General features: G+C 35.5%; 1 protein-coding gene across 6 annotated transcripts in view; it reads left to right on the forward strand.

Annotated features, from left to right (window-relative positions):
• Window positions 1–25,876, forward strand: part of ctrip (E3 ubiquitin-protein ligase ctrip) — a 75,367-nt gene that overhangs the window by 30,435 nt on the left and 19,056 nt on the right. For 4 of the 6 annotated variants that reach the window (XM_071584259.1, XM_071584258.1, XM_071584261.1 and 1 more), the window contains 13 exons: window positions 3,165–3,367; window positions 5,918–6,166; window positions 7,167–7,354; window positions 7,630–7,818; window positions 8,076–8,360; window positions 8,671–8,841; window positions 12,864–13,076; window positions 13,972–14,379; window positions 15,115–15,734; window positions 21,929–22,012; window positions 23,279–23,400; window positions 24,142–24,362; window positions 25,631–25,825. In XM_071584259.1, the coding sequence (XP_071440360.1) occupies window positions 3,165–3,367; window positions 5,918–6,166; window positions 7,167–7,354; window positions 7,630–7,818; window positions 8,076–8,360; window positions 8,671–8,841; window positions 12,864–13,076; window positions 13,972–14,379; window positions 15,115–15,734; window positions 21,929–22,012; window positions 23,279–23,400; window positions 24,142–24,362; window positions 25,631–25,825 (3,148 nt within the window). The remainder of the gene's footprint in view (window positions 1–3,164; window positions 3,368–5,917; window positions 6,167–7,166; window positions 7,355–7,629; window positions 7,819–8,075; window positions 8,361–8,670; window positions 8,842–12,863; window positions 13,077–13,971; window positions 14,380–15,114; window positions 15,735–21,928; window positions 22,013–23,278; window positions 23,401–24,141; window positions 24,363–25,630; window positions 25,826–25,876) is intronic. The other 2 variants (XM_071584260.1, XM_071584262.1) reach the window with 2 other exon arrangements.

Here is a 25,876-nt window from a genome sequence, read left to right on the forward strand (position 1 = left end):
ATGCTGCTTCTTTTGACCCTTAAATAAATCCCTTGAAGTGCGCAGCTGACCTCAAATTAACTGGGAGTCCAGATAAGGCAGGTCTGGATAAGCTAGGATTTATTGTATTAGCATTTATTCACCATTTGCAGATATTATTTCTTTACGAAAAACTGGAGCATGAAGTGTAGCACATCTGTAAATCATGATAAATTTCATTATTTTACTCTTTGGAATGAACAAATGAAAGGAAAAAATGAATTTGAAAGGAAAAAATATTATTGGCATTTTAGTGAGAGGTAAAAAGTAAGTTGAGCAAAAGATAAAATATGAAGAAAGGGCATTGGAGATTCACCAAACTGCTTTTGAGTAGCCACTGTCATAATACTGTTTAAGAAAGAGCACCTGGGGACAATGAGTGAATGAATCATTGCATTAAAAGAAAGATCCTTGGACTGTTAGTGGAGGAGGGAACTCCAGGCCACATCCTAATGGCTTGTGTTATTATCATTTTGTGATAAATGCTGGTTGGTTAGCTCCCAAATAGGTATCACATGTTTTTCTCCCCGTGTTAAGAAGTCTAGAAAATCAAAGTAAGTTTAATCTTCCCAGGATTATCCTATTCTTCCTCTACCGCCTTCCCCTTCACAGGAACTGCAGACAGATATGAGGAGAAAGGAAGAGGTTTTCCCTTGCCTTTCCTCTAATTTGCTTTCTCATTTTAATGGTCAATATGGGCCCAGAAAACAGCTGAAAGCTCTAAAAAGTCCATTAATAAGAATGAAAGGAATGTATTACCCTTTCAGAGTTTATAAGTGCATTTCTAAAAATTAAAAAAAATACTGATACTACACTCACTATTGTCTAGTTTCACTAAGAAAAGTCTGGAAACAAATAATGCCATGAATTCAGGGACTCTATGCATATGGAATTGTCCAGGGTTAAGCAGAAGAGAAATGCATGCACAAAATTAAGAGAAGCCCTTCAGAATTTTGCTATGCTATAAGAGATTATAGGAAGTGTAAAAATCATAGTGGTATAATTTTAGATTACTAAAGAGTTTTGCTTTCAGATGTGTGTTTGCAGGAAGTGCAAAAAGTAGTTCTGCATTTGCTTTAACAAACACCACACCCTTTTCACTTTTTTCCTACTTTTGTAAAATATGAGCTTTGTTGTTAAGTCATATTATGCTACAAGACTGTTGGACACTCCCATAAGTAATTTTAAATGATAAAATACAAATTTGAATTTCCCCTGTAAATTTGTTGCTTGTATTATTTCACTTGGAAAAATAAGTGCATATAATCCTGAAAAATATTAAAATTGTTTTTCATTTGTTCTTCAATACAAAATCCTGTGAAAAATCATGTTTAATGAGACAAGAGTTTGCTGCAAGAATGCAAATAGATTTTGGATGTAAAACAGAATAGTGGAAGGATAAGGTAAACCAATAATGCTCTGAACTGTCCCATTAACTAGCTGATGTTTGGGAAGAAGGTGAATGCCTCACACCTGATTATGTTCAGTGGAGAAATCATTCAATTAAGCAGTTCAATATTTCGTATTCCAAACTTTTCATTTGAAGGACCATTTCCAAACTGCAGGATAAACCCCTTTTTTTAAATAGTCCTATTATAAAGAGTATAAAATTCTATTGTCAATTATGAATCAATCAAATACCTATTACAGATTATAAATGCAGTTGCAAAATATTAATTAATAATGCCACATTCAAAAGTTACATGTTTAAAATATTAGTGTCAAAAATTATAATTACTGCTGATGTAGTAATAAAATTGAAATGAAAAAACTTCAAAGTACATTGCAAAACTTTTGTTTCTATAATAACCAGTTAAGAAAATTTACAGTAAAATAGAATTTGTTGTGTGAATAATTTTAAAGTCTAAAACAGCATTACATATCATTACAGATGATAATGAAGTCCACCAATTACATAACTAGATCTGGTATTTAATATATTTTAAAAGCCTCTCTTGGACTAGTTAAAGAAGTCTAATGAGGGATAGAACTCTTAATAATAGTTTTATTTTTACCATAGTTAATCTTTGCTTTGATTTAAAATAGATGGGGTTTGATTATGCTTGATGAGAGTGTAAAAATATATCTATTAGTAACTAAAAAGTAAAATTACTACTATGATTCCGATTCGTTCAAATTACATGAAGTATTCATTTTTCTTCATGGAATGTTTTCAGTTTGTTCCCCCTGTAATTCTTCAAGCAGAAGGACATGCACTTAATCATTTCTTGCTAGACAAGTGAAAAAGTGAGAGGTTAGGTATCATCAAATATTGCCCAAGAGTCATTGTAGTGATCCTCTCACCCCCCATGCCAACTTTTGGGAGGGAGTCGGCATGTCCGACCTTAATGGTCACTGAATATACTCAGGTGAATTTCCATTGGTATCTTAAAAGAGCTTTGTGAGGATGGTGGGTACTTGACCTTGTATACTGTATTTTTTACTCCTTTTATGGATGTTTATAACCTCCACACACTGTCCAAGGGTCAGCCTTCAATAGTATAATAGTTTATCTCCTCTTTTGCGCACCTCTTTGATTGACTGAATGAAAAATGGTGATAGAATAAAATATTTGCGTTAGGGAGGGAATAAAATGCTTGACCTGTCCTGGTCAGTGATGAACCTATATATGCTATACAATGGGGCAGGTTTGGGAGAACTCTCTTAAAATGTGTCTGGTCCTGCTATATCCAACTTGCCTTGACAGGGAGCCCTGCATTTAGTTAGTAAAAACCATAAATTAAATTGTCCTGTTTGTGCATTATCACCTAATTCAGTTTATACCATCACAGGGGCCAAGGAATAGTATTTATATTGCAAAAATACAGCATTCATATTTATGTAATATAGAAACTATTGTGGGAACTAAGTAAAGTAATGTATTCAAATATGATTCATTCAGTTATTTTTACTGTTGAAAGGATGTTGAAAGATGGCTAAATGGGAATAAGAATCTGTGGATGGGTTTTTTGGTCTGGGTTATTTGCCATCAGAAATCTGTTCGTTTAATCTTATTTTTACTGTGTTTTGGCAACATGAATTTAAAATAATATGTAGACTAGAGTTCTATATTTTCAGTTACTCATTTAAAATGTGGTCACCCTCTCCTTCACGTCTAATGACATTCCTTTTCTTGGTGATTAAAGCAGCCGCCGCTCCTCCCGGGCCGGAAAGCTTCCACTGGCAGGTGTCAGTGGGGGGATGTCATCATCAGGGGGCCATGATGCCGGAGGTGGGGTTGGAGGAGGCGGTAGTGGCGTAGGAGGTGGTGGTGGTGGTGGTGGTGGTGTTCCTTCGAATGGAGTGTCAGGGCCACCAGTGGGAGAAGAAGCCACACAAGCTGCTGCAGGTAGGTATTTGAATAATGGTCTGCTTCTCCATAACTTTTCTAAAGAGGCCTGAAGGATGTAGCGTTTGACCAAAATAAGAGAGTCCAAGACTCATGTTGAGGTAAAGACATTGAAACTCAGCTAAACACAAGTTGAATGCTTTTCTGAGTAGTGGAGGTTAGTATACAGGTGAAGACAGCAAGCATTTCTCAATTGCCAAATCTATAGTTTAAACTTTCTTCAAGTTTTTTTTACAAAAAATAACAAAGGCGAATGCCTAATTTCATAAGTTTTAGCAAGTATTTTAAACTTGTTGATGTGATGATAGTCTAGTGTAGATAGTTGATGATAGATAGTTTTCTTCTCCTAGGAAAGCTGTATGTATCATCTACTTTCAGATCAAGACAATTTAATAGAAACTATTCTGTCAAAAGTTTCTCCTGCAGTACTAATATCAGTTTATGGTAGGCGGTAGAAGCAGATCCCAAGATATTTGCCGTGAAAGTAGAACTATTGGCTAGAGTTAGAATACTTTGGAGATTAGTTACATGTTAAAATAATAATAATATAAGATGAATTCAAGCAAAAATGATTGGCAGTTGCCAAATCAATCAATCTGAACTCTTTTCACAAATAGAGATGATCTTGTCATAATTTATAAATATGTGTAGTTATTGTTGGGAATGAAATAGTTTCAATATAGAAACTACCATGTATCATTTATTAATGGTATAGTGTGTCATTTGGTGGAATTGCTTCAGGTTAAATGAGCACTTTGGTTTCCAAATTACCTTTCATTTTATGTAGTTAATCTTGCGCCAATGAATGCTCATAAAAATGCATATGATGAATTTGAAGTTAGATCCTGATGGCATACTATAAGATAATATTTCAAACTACCCATCACCAATTACAGCATATAAATTATTTAATATTTAGTATGTGATGTAGAGTGTAAAATGAATGTTATAATAACAAAATGTAACTTTACCCTGGAATGGTAAGGGGTTGAAAAAACACTCCAGAGTGGGTTGAAATCTCACGCCAAACAAAAACTGCTTACGTTTGCTACTCGGGACCCTTACCATAATTCATGTCAATCAATGTGTCATGTAATTCTACATTAAAAAAAAAAACAAAGAAAATGAGACCCCGTAGGACTCTCATAGTCATAATGGGTTTGTGATATGAATTTTTGGAAGTCGTCATCCCACGTTACCAGAATAGGGCAAAAAAATAACATTACCGTTCTAGGGTTAAAGATTGGGAAGATATTTAACTAAAGGTGATGTATATTGACCCTAATGGCGAGTCTTTGAAAACTAATCACCTAATTTAACATCCCTGTAATTAAGTTTGAATGTGATGTTTTGATGTTTAGGGGAACATGCAGGGTCTGTACAATAAGGATCGGAACTGGTTCCAAAAATCAAAATTTTTTGCAGTTATCATTACAATTACTTAATAATCTTCAAAATACATTCCTCCTGCATCGATACTCTTAGTTTGGCAGGTCTGCCACTCATCAAAAGCCCACTGGAAGAGTGAAGAGTTTCCGGAATACTGTTGAGAGCCACTGTCGTCGCCACCTGAGCCGCCTCGATGGAGTCAAACCGATATCCTTTGAGCTCCTTATAAGCTATCCTTTGAGGTTGTAACTTTGTCGAGAAAATCTTCATCTTCCTGGTGGCAGTCCAAAATGTCTTGCAAAATTTCCACCCGCAACAGTTTAATTCCTCGCTCAAGGCTTTTGGCACCAGCTTCGTGCAAACTTACCTCATTGCAAGATCCTCTGTTAAAATGGTGTGGGTGATTCCTACTGAAAGGCTGGTCTCCTGACTGATAAGGGTGATGGTTAAACGCCTGTCAGAGTCCAAAACTTTTTTCACTTTGGCCATCTGAGCATCGGTTCGAGCGGTCGTCGGGTGTCCGACGTGGTGCTTGTATTCAACGAGCTCCTGACCTTCCTCAAGCATTTTGTGCTGCTCAAAAACTCTTGTGTGGCATCATCCCCATAAGCCTGTTTAATGAGTTCAAGGGTCTCCGACGTGGATTTCCTGAGTTCAAACTTCACAGGGTAGCGGTGCTCAATGGTGTGCTCCATGCTGGTGCGAAAACACCACAAACAATCACACGTCACTTAAATCCACCTTCTGTCTCAACGTATGCCCGGAGTTGGCTGAACTTAAGTGCGCCTGAGTGGTGGGGGATCCCTCTACTGAGTCGACTGGTCGGACCCCCATCCACCGCTCTGTTGAGGCTACAGCAAATCAATCACGATACTTATTGTGCGGACCCTGTAATTCAAGGCTTCACAAATGTTTATCCCTGCTCAAAATAAGTAATTTTACGTGGAAATGGAAATTTGATCTCTTAAGTTATGAAAAAAGTTCTTGTTAAATTTCTCTTGCATTGCATAGTTTTAGTCAGTAGTACATTAAAAAATAAAAAGTAACGTTTAAAGAATACTATATAATTGAAAAATGACATGCTATTGCATAATCTATGGTGATGCATAATCTAAAAAAATTATTGCATACTTCATTTATATGAGTGTTCATATTTTACAGCGCCATCGGCATCTTGTGGAGGACCATCCGGTGGTCCATCGGGTGCCCAAGCGGTTGTGGGTGGGACGCAGTCGGGATCGGGTGTGAGCGTTGCATCCTTGGTAGCTGCTGATAGTGAGAGTGGGGACGACTCAGAGGTTGGGAGACTCCAAGCACTGTTGGAAGCTCGAGGCTTGCCTCCACATTTATTTGGTGCTCTTGGACCCCGTATGCAGCATTTACTCCACCGTAGCATGGGGGCTGGTTCATGTAAGTCATAGGCTAAAATATGTAAGGTTTTTGAAAGCACTGAAGCGATGGAGAAATTAGTTCACTGTGAAAAATTTTTGGTTTTTCCATCTACCTCTTACTATGTGCTCAGTTAAAACATTTCTTTTATTCACATGAAGCATCTTTACTGGAATGAACAAGGTTGTAAAAATAGTTTAATTAGATGAAGTAAAAGTCGCCTTTTGTTATGTTTGCCGGCTGGAAATTTCCTCTTAGACTTATTAGACATTCATTGTGTGATATTACATAGAAAGGAAAATGTTGGCTTTGTCCACATTAAAAATGGCTTAAGTGCATAGCTTTTTCATCTTGAAGGGTAATATTTAAGTGGATCAGATATGTAGTCAGAAAAGAAAATTTTATACTGAAAACAAGGAGGGTTTCTTATCACTTTAGTATATTGCTTCAGTATTATAATGATACCTATGTTTGTTGTTCCTTTTCCATTGAACATAATTGGGTATCTGCTATGAATGAGGAATTTTTTGATAGAATTTTTTCATACAATGTAAGGTTCTAGTGATAATGAATCATAATATGTAACAGCCATGGTGCTTTTCAAATATATTTTGAAATGAGGTAGGAGAAAAAGAGAAAATAATCAATTACGAGATGTTACGGTAGCCAATTGAAACTAAGAAGGCATGGCCGAATTGCCTGAAAACTCTGTTGCACTCTGGCATTCCTGTTGTCAACTTGATCTCCCTATGCACTCTTTCCATGTGGATTGAATGTATATGAAAGATGTGCACTTGATGTCACTTTGAAGTCCATGAGAATCAACGTCTCTATAGTTGAAATAACCTCTTATATGAGGGATAAAGTCTGTCCAGTTAAAGATTAGACACGCTCAAAGGACTCCCAAAATCTCTGGAAGGGCCAGGCACTAAGATATTTTGAATGAATAATAAAAGTTTGCCATTTAAAGACAGCATTAATTGGGAATCAGTTAACTAATCTTTTGTTTCCTTTTGTTCAGCTTCAAGAGCACAGCAGCTTCTACAGGGCTTGCAAGCAACAGGTGATGAGGGCCAACAACTCCAAGCTGTGATAGAAATGTGCCAAATGTTAGTCATGGGTAATGAAGATACCTTGACTGGTTTTCCAGTTAAACAGGTTGTTCCTGCTTTGGCTTCCTTGCTTGCAATGGAGCACAACTTTGATATGGTATGCAAAATTAATTTTTTCCCTTCAAATTGCTTGAACAAATCCTATTTGTCAGTGCATGCAAAAATTGAAAATTCAGTCAATCATCACATTTAATTGAATTAAGGGTGCACTTTAAACTTAAAAGCCAATCACCCTATTTAAGCCCTAGGGAAGAATAATATTATCTTTTATTATAATGGTTATATGACTATTAACATGTTATAAATGCAGTATTGTTATGTAATTATGAATATAAGTGTGGCTAAAAACATGTACGTCTTCTTAATGAACAGATGAACCATGCCTGTCGGGCCCTGACATACATGATGGAAGCTTTACCTCGATCATCAGCAGTGGTAGTGGATGCTGTTCCTGTGTTTTTGGATAAACTTCAAGTCATTCAGTGCATGGATGTGGCTGAACAAAGCCTAACAGCATTGGAAATGCTATCAAGACGCCATAGTAAATCAATCCTTCAAGCTGTAAGTATCTTTTCTCTGATTTTATATTGTGATGCAGTTGCCTGCGTAGGTAACTGTGCTTAACTGTATAAAATGTCTATATTTTGTCAAAGATTCCACGAAATGGTCGGGGTGTATAATGCATCAGAGTATAAATTCTCATGCCAATCATAGAATGTCCAAAATTCAATAACTTTCCATAACTGCATGCTGTGACAGTTATAATATTCTCTGAATTGGATGAGTCTCTCAACTGTCAATTGATTCCTTTTTTCTAGCGTGGTGTGACAGCTTGCCTGATGTATTTGGATTTCTTCAGCATCAATGCACAGCGTGCAGCATTAGCCATTACATCTAATTGCTGTCAAAATCTTCATGTGGACGAGTTTCACTTTGTGTCAGATTCATTACCTCTCCTTGCTAATAGACTAACACAGCAAGACAAAAAAAGTGTGGAAAGTGTTTGTCTTGCCTTTAGCCGCCTAGTTGACAGCTTCCAAAATGACCCTGCAAAGCTTCAAGAAATTGCCAGTCCAGAGCTGTTGACCAATCTTCAGCAGCTGGTGAGTATTTAAAATGCAGTTACTTTATCTAAAGTTAGTAAATTACTTGACTATGACTATTTAGTGTTCTTAAAGCTTGTGTATGTTGCACTATAAATATGTTTAATATTAAATTTCAAGATACCTAATCACTTCTCTTAATTAGATTCTAATGTTTGAATTGAATCTGAATGATTCTAGAATGTTTGACTTGAATGAATCTCTTAAATTTCTATCAATTAAAATATTTTTTAACCAAATAGATAATTAATATGTCAGCCCATCCTTTATTAAACTTAATACTAATCTATTGGCAAACTTTCCTTTTTAGTTGGTTGTATCTCCTCCTGTGATTAGTACTGGAACATTCATTACTGTGCTGAGAATGTTGTCTGTAATGTGTGCAAATTGCCCAGAGCTAGCCATCACTCTTCTCAGGCAAAACATTGCAGAAACACTATGCTACCTTTTGACTGGATCAGGAGACACTACCCATGATGAGGTTGGTAACCCTTTAATCAATTATGGGAAAATATTTGAGTTTAATTGTTCATTTTAGTGATGAATGAGAGAAACTCTTTATGCCTGTATTTTCTGCCAGATTTTTATAGATTGTGTATTTTATCGAATTTCATATTTGAATTTGAGGTCTAAGTCAAGAAATGTAGATTTGCCATAATATGCACAAAAACTTCATCCAATAGAATATTCGTAATGATTTTTTTGTAACATTTCATCACATTGTAGGAAGCCACTTACATTGATTGTTATGGCATAAGCTGATACATAATTGTTACTCTGCCTCTGTGTAGGACTTTAATAAAACTTGAACTTGTAAGTTTTCTGGCCACAAGTAATTGTCAACTACAGTCCTGCATTACAGATTAAATTTGTTGACATATTGGAACATGTATATATAAAGAGCCACATGGTATAATACTTGATTCTAAAACATTTCATTGGGTATTTGGCACTCTACAATTGATGTTTCATATGGGTTTTAGTAAGTGATACGTATGTGTAGGCTTAATATTATTTTTAGAACTAATGTTTTTCATTTCAATTCTAGCTCCGATTCTAGTATCAAGAACTAGTGGTATGAAATATCTGAACCAATCCATTTTATGGAAAGCTCTTTAGTTTTATTAATTCTCTTAACTAAGTGAAGCCTTAAATTACATCAGGTTGTATTATAATAAAGTGCCAATTCAGATCTGGAAAACCTGGGTTGTGTTTCACCAAACTACAAGTCCTTGGAATACAGTCTTGAGTATTATGTAAAACTTTAAAATTCATGTGCTAAGTAATTTAGGTGAACAAAAAGTCCTGCACCATCATTATATCATTAGCTGTTGTATTGGTTCCTACCCTGGGGGCCTGGGTTCAAATCCTAGTCATGGCAGAATTTTCCTTGGGTATCCAAATCGCTATTTGGAATGCTATGTGGAAAGCACTTGAAGTGGAATATACTAACTGTTTGATGGAATGTTAAGTATTGTACCCCTCGGCACCATTTCTTAAGGGTGATTACAAGGATGTGGAGTTAGGATATTAAGAAAAGACTCGTTAAAACTTTGATATGGGCGTAGTTATGTACGGCACGGAAACATGGTCACTAAAGCAGGAGGATAGATGTAGATTGGAGGCTTTTGAGATGTTGGTGTGGAGAAGAATGGAGAAGGTGAAATGGACCAAAAGGAAAAGAGAGGAAGTACTAGGTATAGAGGGCAAGGGGATGGGCTTGTTTGGAGAAATCCTAAGGAGGCAAGAAAAATGGATGAAGGGCATATTGATTGGCAGTAGGATGTTGAAGACTGATAGTGGGGAGAACGTTGGGCAAACGCGGAAAGGGCTGGAGCAGGATAGGGATGTTAGATGGGATGAAGGGAGGAAGGAAGCAGTCGGAGATGAAGAGGGACTTGATGTGGAGAAGGTTGATGTATTGTGTTTTGTTAGGAGTAACAAAATATTTATTTGCTAGTTGTGTACATCCAAAACCTACCTTAACCGGTAGATAACTTCAAAAAAGTAGGTTAACTCAGACCTGGTTTCTCTCCACGATTCACATCACTTCTTGAACATCCTACCTCCACCAAATCAACCTTTTATCCCAAATAATGCAAATGATCTTAGCCGTTGTTGTCTTCTGTAATAACTACCACCTCTACTACTACTACCGCATGTACGAGGGTCATCCGGAAAGTAGTACCCGTTCGTGAAATAAAGGCACAAAAGTAAATATTAACAAACATAAAAAATTTTATTTGAAAGAGGATACTTTAAACTACTTCTCAACATAATCTCCAAGCAAATTAAGGCATTTGTCATAACGTGTGACAAGTTTCTGTATTCCTGCTGCATAGTCCTTCGCCGCCAGCTCATTGAGATACGCGAGGGACCCATCTTGCACAAATTTTTGCATAATGCAGATGGTGTTTAACAATTTCATGAACAATTGTTCGAGAAACATTGGGAAAATGCTCACAGATGTCATCAATTGTGACGCGCCGATCGTTCCTCACGAATTCGTCAACTGAGCTCACCAGTTGGTCTGTAATGACAGACGGTCTCCCCGAACGCTCATCGTCGTGTGTGTTCCCCCTCCCCATGTTGAAGTTGCGACACCACCGCCGAACAGACGACTCGTCCATTACATTGTCTCCATACACCTCCTTTAATTGGCGATGAATATCACATGGGCGAACGTTTCTTGCATTGAGGAATTTAATCACTGCCCTCACTTCACAACTGGCGGCGTTCTCAATTTTTTTAAACATTGTAAACAATCACAGAAACAACACAGGCAATGCTAGCGTCACGCAACTTGGCTCAGAGAAGGCAGACAAGCCACTGAAGCTATCTGACCTCGTCCAGCGGCTACTCGCGTCGTCAGCACTTCATGCGGCACGAACGGGTACTACTTTCCGGATGACCCTCTTAAATAGACCCCATCGTTTTCAGTCAATTTGTGTGCAAAACTTTACCTATTTATACGGTAAAATCTGAATTATCCATGCTAATGGATGCATTTTGAATCACAGATAGTATATTATTATTATTATTACTTTTTATTTGCCCAGAGATCACAATACAAAAATACCAGGTGGGTGGTGTATGTACATGATATAAGGCACGTCAATGAGGAGCAAAGACACAGGATCAGTTAAGATACATCAAAGAAATGATGCTCATAGTTACATAAATGTTTGGTACAAACCCATGAACATTGGCTGTAACATGCACATACAATATCAAATTCAGAAAAATCATTGATCATTAACATGAATCAGACCATGACCATTGCTAGAAACTAAAAGTATGAACTTACTGGTTGGGAATATTGTTGAGATATTCATCAACCGAGTAAAACATATTGCGCTGTAGATATCTTTTTAATGTATGCCTGAATGCAGCAGTTCCCTTTGTATCCTTGATACTTTTGGGTAGTTTGTTATATCATCTGATGCCCATTTCATTGGGTCCTAATTTCAATGCTTTAGTTCTTATATTCCCATAATGGAAGTCATTCCTGCCTCTGGTGTAATGATGATGATAGGCAGAGTTAAGAGAATAGTTGCCGATGTTATTTTTTATATATAGAATTAAAAACATAATGTAGATGCATGGGAGTGGTAGCAAATTTAATTCACGGAAAATAGGCCTTGATGGAGCATTGTGAGGTTTCCTGGTGATGATTCTAATAGCTTTCTTTTGCATCATAAAAACATGGGATAACATAAATATGTGAAAAATATGATTGTGCTACAAATTCACATTTATGGACACTCATTTTTCATTCCTTGTGATTAATTTGCATTTTTATTGATAGAAAGTTCAATTTTTTCCATTTTTCAGCCATTTTTATAATGGAGGAATTTTAGTTTTATGAGCCAAAGCAATCAGGAAGCCAGGGAAAAACAAATGAGAGGCGATATTATAATATTTATACTGGATTGCTGATACAAATTGATATAGCATGATACTGGTTAAACCAATGCAGTGTAGAGGGTTAATGAATTATTTGTTACGTAGTGAAGCATTGTATTTGCTTGCCTTTCTGGAAAATATGGGATTCTCAGGGCTAATGAAGTGAGGGAAATGACAATGAGAAAGTACAAATAGTACAAAAATCTTGAAATCAAAATGGTATAATACTAGTGACAACTTTTTATTTCGTGAAATTGAAGCTTAAAGGAAAGTCAAATATTTTCAAGCTTGTATTTTTATAAAAGTATATAGAAATTTCAAAGCATTTAATTATCTTATGTTTGTAATTTTATTGCTGTATTGAGGTACTTTGAAGAGAATAGCCCGGATAATCCACACATGGATAATTGAGGGTTTACTGTGCATTATAAACTTGTCCTGTTTATGAATAAACTTAATGTTCTATGATATAAATGTTCAAGCCTTGTATTTTTTCTTTTGAGAGAAAATCAATAAATCATGTCAATAACATTGGTAGCAATTGTATTCTGTAAGATAAATGGTTTAAAAAAATTCCCAACTTCTGAAATTTTATAGGTGGAACTTATACCCAGAAGCCCACAAGAGTTGTATGAAATAACCTGCCTCATTGGAGAACTGATGCCTCGTCTTCCTACTGATGGTATATTCAGTGTTGATGCATTGCTGGAGCGGGCTCCAGTCACTCACCAAGACACCGTACAATGGCAATGGAGGGATGATCGCAACCTCTGGCACCCTTATGGTGTCATTGATTCACGCATAATTGAGGTAACAGGTTTCATTTTACCGCAATAAATTTGAGTAAAATTTAGGAGACATTAAATAAATTGCATTCCAGGAGTGGGATGGAAAATTTGATTTCAGAGTTCATGAAATGTATATTATCTCCCTTCTGGGGTTTCCAAAATTCAAAAAGAATTTTAAAATCACCTGCAACTACCTCTCTCTAATCACTCCCTCAACTTACTCTCCCCTCTGTTTCTCCTCTCGTCTGCTGCCTCCCCTTCGCACATAATTTTCTTTAATATTAATGGTTCAGTGTCATCCTTTCCTTGAATCTAAGTTGAGGTTATGTTCATGTAGAAGATTATCACTTTCATCATTGTTGAGGGTGAAAATTTAGGTGAATGTCCTAAACAAGTGCTTCTGATACATGTTAGGATGAGAGGATCTCATAAATCCACTTAAAATATGAATAAGCATTTTATTCATTTGTTTAGCCTTGTATCTGGTAGAATATATTGTAATTCATTGCCTCATAACTGCTTTCTCTATCTCCCATTGTGTTTCTTCTGGCATAGAATTTGTTGCGTGTGAGTAAATAGTACTAATAGGACATAATCACCTTAATTTTGACTCTTATTTGGTGGAATGGATCATAAATATGGAGATGTCTAGGTTGTTATTCATGACTTGGTTGTTTTTTTGTACTGAAGAAATAACATTTAGATGATTGTTTTTTGTTATTAGCCGTAGTCTACCATACAATGATAGGTTTTCTGACCCTGAGTTAACTGAATGTTGTTGAGAAGTGGATAGTGTGCCGTTGAATTTTTGTTTTACTATTCATAGTTTTCTATTTCACTATTCAATGGGGATAAGATTTACCTTTAATGGTTTTGACATGGTGTGGAGAGATTCAATGTAAATTTTTTTTTGGCAGGCTGCACACCAGTCTGGGGAGGATGAAATCAGTTTGTCCACTTTGGGTCGAACATACACCATTGACTTTCACTCAATGCAGCAAATCAATGAAGACACGGGTACCACAAGGCCTGTTCAGCGGCGAGTCAGTCCACCAGCTCCTCCGCCACCTCCACCAATGGCATCATCACCCATCCCAGTCCCGAGTGCTCCTCCGTTAGGAGTCTCCTACCTCACCTGTGCCACTGATGCCCGAGTGGCATGCCTCAGGGATGAGAAGGGACCAGCTGGAGCCTCTTCCTTCATCCGATCTCTGTTCTCAGTACTTTACGAGGTATACAGCTCCTCAGCGGGACCTGCTGTGCGGTGCAAGTGCTTGAGAGCTCTCCTCCGAATGGTGTACTATGCGTCGGCAGATTTGCTCAAGGTAATTAAATGTATTATGAGCCATAAGAGAGGCCCCTGTGAAACCATTAGTTATTTTCAGTATTTGTAAGCATGAAAAATTATGAATTTATTTATTGGTTATTATAATGTAATGTTGCCCTTTTATAATCTCTGCTCCTTCTCACAATATTAATAATTGGGATCCATTATATCATTACAGTTTGTAATTACGTTAGTTATTAAGTTTGATTGACATTTTTCACTGACAATACTGACGGTATATTTCTTACGAGTTTCTTGTACCTTATTGGCTAATATCAGTGGCCTGTTCATATGGGAACTTCGAATATTTGTTCTAGTGCCTATGAAATCACATTTTATTCTAAGTGATTTAAAATCATTTTTTTAAATGAAAGGTTGAAATTAGAGGACTTGTAAAGAGATTTGAAGAATGGGAAAATAGCCCCCTGTGGTTAAAATTCATTTACATTTTTCATTACCCACATTGACAAGGTAACACTTACATTACACCATTAAAAATGTCAATCACTCTTGAGCTTCTTACAGTTAAAAAGTAATCAAAAGTTGTTAATTTTTCACTTGAAGTATGATCTGGTGCTTTCCTTGGGTATTCAACCGGGTCAGGAGTTCCATTTTGAATCTGTTTTTAAATTGGAAATTGGGACCCCTGACCTGGTGGAAGACCCAAGAAAACTTGATCCATTTTCAATTTGTTGGAATCATTCTTTTCTTATGAAAAAATTCCTCATTACAGGAAGTGCTGAAGAACCAAGTAGTTTCAAGTCACATTGCTGGAATGATGGCCTCGCAAGACCTAAGAATAGTTGTAGGAGCCCTTCAAATGGCTGAGATATTGATGCACAAATTGCCTGATGTTTTTGGGGTCCACTTCCGTAGAGAAGGTGTCATGCACCAAATTAAGCAGTTAGCTGATCCAGACACGCCTCTTGGGGTCTCACCAACCAAAGTGGGAGACAGTACCCCCAACCACCCTCCCCACTCTTCTCATCAGATGTTACATCCTCAGCTCCAGGTTATGAGCTCTCACCCTCACCACCTGCAACCTGGTCCTTCACATACAGTCTTAGTTCCTGCACCCCCTCTCCCTCCAATTCCTCCATGTTGCCAAGGTCCATCATCATCTTCTTCTTCCTCCTCTTCTTCCCCTTATACTTCCTTCTGTGGTGGTCTACCGGCCTTGGTGCCAATGGTAGCCCCACCTTCTGTTTCGGCAAGTCCCAATGGAAGCTTCTCAGGTGCCGTTGCTCCCCCTCCTCCTCCACCAGGCCTCTTCTTCCACTCTCCAGTTAACCCACCGGATCGGAGACTCTTGGATGCCGCCATGGAAGACACAGCTGTTCATCCATCTCAGCTGTAAGTAGAATTATATAGAAAATGCCCTTTTCTCTTAGCTTTCCACAAGTGTAATTGAATATATTTCACTAAAAGATGTCTTTGATTTGCTTTCAATATGTGAATGTTCAAAAGTATAAAAAATACTATTGCTTTTGTTTGTCTTAACAAGTTAAATAATGTTTGCCTCATGAACATTCAGATCTCTTGCAATATATAGCAGTGAGTACCTGTTAAATATTGTTTTTTGACCTGTTAGTTTTTTTGTCTCAAAATGTTTATATGTACAAAGTTATCTTATTTCTCATGAAAATATTGTTTGTTTTTACCTGAAAAATTGCCATTTATTATTTAGTGTGTACTAGTGTACTTCATTAAATGCTACCATAGTAGCACTATGGTAGCATTTAATGAAGGCAAGGAACACGAGAAGTCCACTAGAAGTTAAGAAGCAAAATTAACAAATTTCCCTTCCCTTTTTTCATGATTTTTGCCATATATTCAGTTGGGTTATCATTATTTTAGCATCAAGGCAATGCATTGAGAATGGATTTAGAATGGATTTTAAATGTGCCTTTAATATGACTCTGTGTATCTCATATTTTGGTTTAATTTGTTGTGATTCAAATGGTGCCTGACTGCCCACTGCCATGCTTTGCTCCAAAAAAAATAGCTGAATAAGAATAGTTTAGAGAAGCATGAGATGTAAAAGTTTCACGCTCACAAGTATAAAATGTCTTAGTTTCTTTTCATTCTGCGACATGAATGTGCCTAAGCCAGAGCTTTATAACTTATTTGCAAAGCCAGGCCTCTACTTTTTATCGTATCAATGGTAAATTATAAATCTTGCCACAGTATGATGTAGATAACTTCTGCATGGTAATATCATTTGCCAGGCATATGTCAAACAAAGAAGACCCCTCCAATTTTACCTATAGGAGTTATGTTTTGCATACTCTAAGAAACTGCCAGAGATGCCATAGCAGTAACTTTTAACAAAGTAATCTGCTACTATGCATTTATATTGTGCATGTTCATTTCTGCAACTGTGCTAAAGGAATGAGATTTTGAGAGTCAATAATCCAATCTTAACAACTTGGTCTCCTGATGAAATGCAATATTTTGTCAAAAAGTCTATACATGATGTCAGTTACTTTTCCAAATAGTCATCCAGTATATCATTGATACCCTTTCTACAGTTCGACATATTCTACATCTAAGGCTGTTCAGTAAAGTTGCATAAACCTTTTATTCACATAATTTTTGTGCGAAAATTAAATAATTTTATATTTTTGGTGTAATGTGTGATGTATGTATAGGATACAAATTCCTTCGTTTGAACTCCAGTGTTATATCAGCGCCAGCTGTTTCAATTTGAAACATGTTCATTTTGCCTATGCCTGCTTCTCATGATCAACTCTTTCAAAGTAGGTGTTTTTTTGATTTGGAGAACAGCAAAAAATAGGACTAGGTCTGGACTAATGGGATGATAAAGAGCACACTTCACATTGATTTTAACAAGCTAATCACAACTTCATTGATGTTTGTCTCAACTTAATGGAATTTATTATGAATTTGAAAAATTGAAACTTTGTAAGTTCCACTGAATTTTAGTTAAAACGTTTATAAAATTTAGTGGAAGTTGCAAATTTTTTATTTTTCAAATTTAAGATAATCACAATGTGGTGTTGGTTTTCAATAAACCCAACATGCTCAAACAATGCTCATTTAAAATTTTTGTTGCCAAATGCAGATTACACCCAAGAAAGTTATCAATATTTCTGAATTGTGCTCTTTATTGTTATATTATGATCCCAAAATAGCTGCGGGTGTTAATGCTTACTTACATTATAGCAATGACTTGAGATCCAGATCCACCTCACTTTGAAATTGATATTTTACATATTTAAACATTTTAAGCATCTTCTCAGAGTGCTCTAGGAAAAAAGACATTATTAGCCTTGTGTAGTGTTTCATTAATCCCAAATGACAATTTCACAGGGCAAGCAAAATTTCCATGTCACATATTATCTTTTTCATTGTCATGGATGAACTGAGCAGTTCTGATGCCAAATCAATGAAACCAGTGCTGCATATAATTGCACATTGAGTTAGGAAAACAACAGAAAAATATATGTTTGCACCATTAATGGAATAAGAATTTATAATCACTCTTTATTGTACAAACTTGTATTTCCGTACTAAAAAGAATAGCATACAGCTGTTAATAAATCACCAATAACATCACCTATTATTATTGCTTAACTGAAAAGCATATGTAACTCATGATGTTACATTTTGTAGCTTGAAATTATCATATTCGCTGTGTGTTGCCATTTTCATAAAATTAAACTGTGCTACCAAATTATTGTATACACTTGAATTGAGTTTGCAATACTGGGAATGAAGATACCATACTCATAGACCAACAGCCAATCAAGATACCAGACAAAATTTTAAAATCTAAAATTCAACTATTCATCAACCAAATTTTTCTCATGTAGATGTGTCTTTTAACTCGGGAAGAAAGTCACATCTCACTCTGCAACAATGCAGTGGGCTGGCAATACTATATTATACAAAATACAGCTTGTATGTTATATTCTTTTACTAACTCTGTGATTGGTATAGAAGTAAGATATTAACCCTTGGTATTGGATATTTTTGTGCTTGTCACTAAGTGATTGCAGCTTAATTTATTTTTTCATGAATTTGTCATTGTGTTATTATATTTTTTCTTTTAATAGTTAAAGAAACAATCAATAGTAACCATGTTTCCGCAGTGAAAAGTGTGTGTCAGTATGGGCCATTTGGCTATTATACAGGAGTATTAAGTTTGCAGATGCTCTTGCTAAATATTCTGTAAAAGTGTATGAAGATGTTGAGAAAGTAATATGCCACAATTTCAGCTAGTCCCTTGATAAAGGCTTAAGAATGAAAACAAAAACTATCCGTAATGAGACAGTGGAACAATTTCTCGAGTTTTCCCAATTCATTGTCTTTCTTAAATTTAAAATAACTTTTTTCATACGTTTATACCTGCAAAGTTACTTAGACAGAATCAATCATAATTATTTTTGTTAGTTTTTAATTTTTTTATGATGATGTGTGCTACACATCTCAGAGAATTTTAAAAATTGTGCCATTCCTATCCTACATCATTTTTTAGAGATGCAGTTAATTAGGTGAAACTTTAAGGATCCCCTTTCATATCAATTAGCAATCAACAGGTGGAAACTTATCTTCTGTTGAATTTTTGCTTTAACAACTCCAAGAATATTTGAAGTATTCAATCAGATAAATTCCACTTACATATATTCACCACTGATATTTAAAGATGGTATGCCATCTGTCTAGTTTTTTAATTCAAATATTTTATTTCTTAAGAAGCACAGTGACTGAACATGATAGTTATGTATCAGGCCATGCTTAATTTTAAAGTGGTAGCATTTCATACTTCTTTGATATTCTGTACCAATTTAGAAGATTTGATAAACAGCACAAACATTTGACATGTGCTAATTTTTAAATCATTGAATCAGAATTGATATGATAGCAATTAGGATTTATTAGGCAATTGACAGCATTTTAAGCTTCATAAAAGCAGGTCTTCCTCACTTCGCCACAGAGTAGGTTCCTCGAATGAGTGCTATGTATTTAAAAAAATATATAACCACCATATATTGATTTCAATGATGAAATGGTTGAAATATTTCCTGAAATTTCTACATAATAGAGTAGATTTTCATGTTGGTTTTATGATCCCTCATAGCCTGTAAATTGGAATAGCATTTGCTGAATTAGGTGTGTGTCAATAAATGGTCTCTTGTTTTAGCCAATTAAAACATTTTTCATTCATTAGGAATAGTTTGAGAAGTGGCTTAGTTGTTCAGTTGGGACAAAATGGCATGATATCACTCTCATAAGTAAGAAGTATTTAAAACTACAATGTAAACTGGGATATGTAAAGTTTTAAATGTGTGATCCTGTTGATGTAGTTGTTTTTCTAAAACTGTATTGTGTTCATTTTAGACAAGTCATTGCTTATTTATTTTTTGCTATTTACTCATCACTTCATTTTGTCAATGGTGCTCCACCATGTATCATGCCCTAAGTGTTCATTTAAAAGTCATCAATTTATGTTAGCCGACTACTAATTTTAAAGCTCTACACTTAGTGCTTTCCTTTGCTGAAATGAGACAGTACCTTATGTACAATTTGTGTCGGGAATAATTTGAGTAAAGATTATTTTAGTCTATCCATTTGTTGATTCTTATTGAACAGTACTCTGGGTTATTTGAAGCCAAATTATCATTATAACTTCTATTCATACAATGTGTCTACAATTTATTTGTTGCACATTTCTTGTGACCTGTTAGAAAAGTTAACTGTGAAGTGAGGTTTTTGCCAAAATGGTACAACTGAAAGAATGATGGCATATTTGTGTAATATTTTCAAATAATGTCAAAATATTAACCCTTCTGCTGTGGCTTACTTTCCAATAAAGTACTTATCACATGCAGCAAAAAGTGAGGGTATCATGTCTCCATATCCTTTTATCATTCTCGATTTCAAATTGATAGAGGTAATCAATAAAATTTACCTAGATTCAATGTTTTAATTCACAGAAAAGTTTTGTTAATTAATTTTAGGCAAAACAATTGTGGATGAAATTTCAAAGTATGGTAATCACAGACAAAAGTATGGTAATCTGTGATTACCATACTTTTGGATTTTGGTGACATGAGAGACACATTCACTGTATTCACTGGGTTATTATTAGTCTCTGTCAAAATACAATCAGTCAGGTAATTATCAAATAATAACCCAAAGTAGTAACTTTTACAACTATTTTTGGTATTGCTCCAGTTTTCTCATGCATCAGAGGTGGATGAGTCAAAATGGAAACCATGTGGAGTAAATAATGTGTGTGGGTCACTATGTGGCTGTACTATGGTCACTATAAGGCGATATATGACATAATGACGCTAAACAAAGATACATGCAAAATGGTCTTAGTTTGAATGGCTGAACTCGATAACATTTGATAAAAATGGTATTAATTGATGGACGGTATTAGCCTGCTTCTTCCACTCGTAAAGAGTGAGAATGTGGAAAAAGGAAAAAAGAAGTTCTTTTGTGACTGTATTCATATTCGGTATGCTCACAGCAGCAAAAGGGTTAATATTTATACATGAATTCCTGAGTTATTATAATTGTGTAAAATTTTGAAAATATCACTATATAACCAGGACCCATTTTAATTAATGTCCACTGTGATTCATCCTTTTCATAAATTGGTGGTGAAAATTCAGTCTCTCATATCCCTGGAGGATTCTTTTATTTGGGAGCAAAGGGCATTAAATTAACCCCTTGTATCATATCATGTTATACCATATCTGTTTACTGATAAAATTTCTTCCTGTTGAGCCTAATGAAGGCCTGCCTTCAGCTTGTCATTAATTAAGTATGATGATTTTTGAGGTCAATTATCACTCCAAGTATTAGTCCATTAAGTTCATATTTTATGTTCACCAAATGGTATGGTGAAACTCTTCATGTCCCAGCCAATTAATTTTCATAGCTTTCTAAAAATATTTTGGGCTTTCCCTTCATGTGTTTATTTCTTACTATTGGCTATTATTCAGACCAAAGACAAATCAGTATTTTAAATATAAAAATTAACTCCAGCAAATATTCAAACTATAATTGAACATGTATGGTTTCCCTCCGTCAAATTTCATATGCTGTTGCCTGGATTTTCAACTCTCATGCATTTGATCCTCCTCTGAAACTGAGATTTTTATTCTAAGTCGTCACTCCAAACTGCACTCCCCTAATACCATGACCCCTTGCAGGATGTCTTGAAGTGGGTAGTAGCTTCACTCTCAGTAATACTCTAAAAATAATGTCTTCCTCAGAGGCATTGTGATTGGTGGTGGTGTGAATGATAAGAATATGCTGTGAAGATTGGTTTGTCCTTAAATGGGTATTTCAAGTGGGATTGGAGTTAAGGTGGCAACTGGGAAAATAATCCTTGGTGTGAGCATGCCGATGGGGGTGCTCCCCTGCCCATCACTGGTGTAGACTTAAAAGTCGATGCTAGTGATTCCCATTGCTGTTTGATGTGGTGGAATAAAATGTTTTATTGATGTGATTGTCATTTTTTGTGACTGCATGCATGTTTTTGTCTGAACCTACTGTCTCACATGTAGGGACCACCCCCTTATCTGCGGTCACCCCTCCAAGTGGCCACTTTCTGTTGGAACTGTGGGTGGCCGCCACAGAGAGGTTTCACTGTAAGTTTCACACAACCAGCGACAGTGTTGCTGTTTTTACTCTTTGAGTTGTTTTTATGCATGCAAATTGTAGTGATAAATTTGTAAAGAACAGCTCAGGCACCCATAATTAATTAACTGTGTCCAGCTTAGTTTAAATTCATTTAGATTCATTGTTTGTATTTAAAATAACATTTTTATTAATATTTCTAATAGTTTGGTGAATAGTTGGTGGTAAATAAGAATGGGATTTTACAATGTACACAAGACTTTATTGCACTTATTAAAATGTTAAATTAAATTTCATGCTGTGATATAAATATTTATCTCCTTCATGTATCAATTTAAGGTAGAAGTCAGCAGAAACATAATTAAAGTGGCTGGCTTAGATGCTTTATTACAATATGCTGTGACCGTAGATGAGTTTTGGGGAAGGAGAAAAAAGAATAATGGTTGATCATAGATAAAGAATTGAGAAATCATCATGTTCAATTACTTTTAAGCTAACCGACATTGGGAAACTCCATTCAAGGAAAACAAAATTGTAATGTGCTTGAGTGATTTGTGTATTTCAAAAATGAAGCAAGTATGGGTGATATGGATTTTCAGCTATTATTTAAATATAGCAACTGAAAATGCAGAGGTGTTAATGAACCAAATTCTTTTTACAGTGTGATTATCACCTAATATGATTGTGTGCATATTTACATTTTAGATGTACCTAAGCACAAACATATTGGCTTGCACCTCTTCTAATTTATTCATTCACATTATTCTGATTCTTTTTTGAGATGGTATGGATTATCTAAATCCTCAAAGTGTCCTTGTGAAATCTTATGTGAAAATGTGACTTTTGCTAAAAATTCAATTGCTCTTTCTCTTTTGTGTATAATACCTAATTCAAGTGACATTAATGAAAGTGAAAAGTAAAATCTGTAAGGTACAGTTGCTTGTATATGAACATATTTTACTGAAATGTTAAAATATTGTTAGTGGGTGGTTTTCTGTAGAAGAATGCAAGATTTTATTCTGGGAGATGTAAATGTTGTTGTTGTACCATCATGAAACTTTCTTAAATTTTAATTTTATCTTTTGCTGTATACGATGTGAAACTTTTAAGATTTGAACAGGGTGTCTGATAGTGTAGTTTCATAATTTATTACTTCATGAATTTTATAAATATTTTCATTTGCTACATTGTTAGTGATAATTTTTGCGTAAGAAATATTAATGAATCAGCTATGATATGGTTTTTTTTTAATTAATGTTTCATTTTATTTGTTGTAGGAGACTCAGTGATGTTCTAAAAAGAAAGAGAACTCCAAAACGAGCTATGTCTTCAAGTAGAAAAACAAGACAAGAGGACAACACTTTGTCTTCCTCAGTCATGCAAGATCTCTTTTCCAAAGGTAAATACTTCATTTGAAGGGAAAGTATTCCTAAAACTTTGCAAATGTGTAGCCTCGGAGCTTGAAAAGATGTCATTCTTGAATTCCTCTACAATCGTAAGAGCTGACGTTATATGAATATAGCATTTATTCCTTTTAAAATCTAGTTATGATTGAAGTTGTCATTTTCCCCTGACTCACAGAGAGGCAAATAAAGTAGAGGCTTGCATCTAGTCCATTTGCGGATTGGCAACTGGCCTCATATGGTATATCATCACAGGTTTTCTGAGATGATGCTAATGATACCTTCTCTCCCATTTTCCCCAGACTCAGTTTCTCTCCGTTTTACTTGTTCGTTGGTGAAAATGCCATTTACTAAAAATAAAATTGGCTGGAATGAAGTCAATTGGAAATGATGAATCTGGAGACATAAGGGTATAAGTTTTTGCTGATCAGCATGATTCAAAGATGCAAACTATGTTTGGGCTTATCAAATATTGCAAATGAGAGAAAAATTAGTTTGCAAATGGCATTGAAGCAGTATTATAAAATAGTCATTCAGCAAGTTCGAGCAATTAGGAATATTATTTCAAATGATAATTTTTGCCATTATTGGTGTTCTTTTTATCATTAAACGTTCTTGTTCTTTAAGTGAAGCACCTTTTTTCCTGCCAGTCTTGTTTCATAATGTCTGGCCTGTTTACATGTGATTCTTCTCCTTTAATCATGTTATCAAAGGGCTTATCCCTCTTTGTCACATAGCCACGTCAGTCAGTGGAGGTGGTGTTGGTGGCAACAGTGGTGCAGGTTCTGGTTCAGGGCGTGACTCCGGAGGCCGCTCCACTCCTACCGGTGGGAGATCACGCTTTTCAGGGGCAACTTCCAAGACATCAAGTTTCCTGGCCAGTCTTAATCCAGCTCGATGGGGTCGCAACCTGAATCCATCATCTGCCTCTGGAATATCTGATCGTCCTTATCATAAGGTAAGAACTTCCAAGGCATATTTTTGGAGGCATTTCTCTAAGGGCAGTATTTTTAGAATTTCAAAGGTTTTCTTGAGAAAAATATTTGTATAAACATTAAATTTTAAAAGCACATTTCTTAATTACTTGTTTGCCAGTCATTTTCAGGTATTTAATGTGGGGTTGTAGTATCATAATGGTGGACATCACATAAAATCATTCTTTACTTTTCATTAAGACTGAACTTGAAAACTTGAACAATCATGATTGGTGTAATATATAAATGAAAGTATTTGTTTTGTGACAATTTGGAAAACTGTAATCAGTTAAAAAATATTTTATTCCAGCTGAAAAAGAATCCAGTCAAACTGCTGTTATTTGGAATCAAATATTACAATAATTTACTTGTTACTATAATTTAATCCTATATAAATTATGATTGATCTTTGTGGTGTAAAAATTCATCATGTTTAAATAACTTTTTACCAAGGAGGGGGATATGTACCTCCAATCACTATCCTAACTTATTTTGAGCAACATTCTTTTTAAGCATATGAGATGCATGTACTGAATGTTAGAACTTACATTGTTCAAATGATGTAATTTGGATTAGAAAAATGAAGGATAAAATATTGAAATCTCTTATATATTTCAAATGTCTTTGAATAAAAAATGCAATCTATTATAACTTCCAATCTTTTGAAAATTTATAACCTTATATGGAACACAAATGCTTTCCAGGGCTCTGAGATTTTTCTCTGGTAACGTTTAGTGCCACTGATGAAACAAGTTCTCAAGAATTTCAAAATACTTATGCATAATACCTAATATGTGTGGTGGTTATTATACTGGGTTTGAATCCAGTGGCGGCAAGTTTTTTTTAGTGGTGTCTTGATCCCTACTTGAGGTGCTTTGTGGAGGGCACTTAAAGTGAGTACGGTATCAGTTGGATGGGACATTTAGCTGAGGGCCCCTTGACACCTTTTGTTAAGAGTAGGCTAATGCTGATGCCAGATTTCTCTCCACCCTTCATCCTTTCCTGTCCATCCCTAATGGTGCAAATGATGTCAACTGTCGGTTCCCTCCCATAAAAACTACTGCTACTATTAAAGTTATATTTCATGTGAATTATCATCCTACTCCCATGAATGTCTGTTAGTTTTTATTTCATTAGACTTATGAGTTTCAGAATTATAGTGAGTCATTTTACAATGATGACCAATATCGTTTTTTTAGTAAGTGTTTATATCTTGCTTGAAATTACCTGATATTAATTCATTTTTTCTCAGGATTCTTCCCTGTCTAAGTCATCCAGCAGCCCGAATTTGACTGCTGGGAACAAAGAGAAAGCCAGAGCTTGGGTTCGTGAACAAGCTGCTCGTTTTGTTGAGGCCCACTGTACAAATGAGGGCTTAGGTCCTCCTCATCCTGCTCTAAATGTTCTTTCACGTTTGACCTTTGCCATTGAGCATCTTAATCAAAGGGTATGTTGTTCCAGTTATTAAAAGATTAAGTGCAGTACATCATTTCTTTCA

Source organism: Hetaerina americana, unplaced genomic scaffold (assembly GCF_022747635.1).
Source record: "Hetaerina americana unplaced genomic scaffold, ioHetAmer1.1.p SCAF_17, whole genome shotgun sequence".
In the NCBI taxonomy this organism is placed as follows: domain Eukaryota; kingdom Metazoa; phylum Arthropoda; class Insecta; order Odonata; family Calopterygidae; genus Hetaerina; species Hetaerina americana.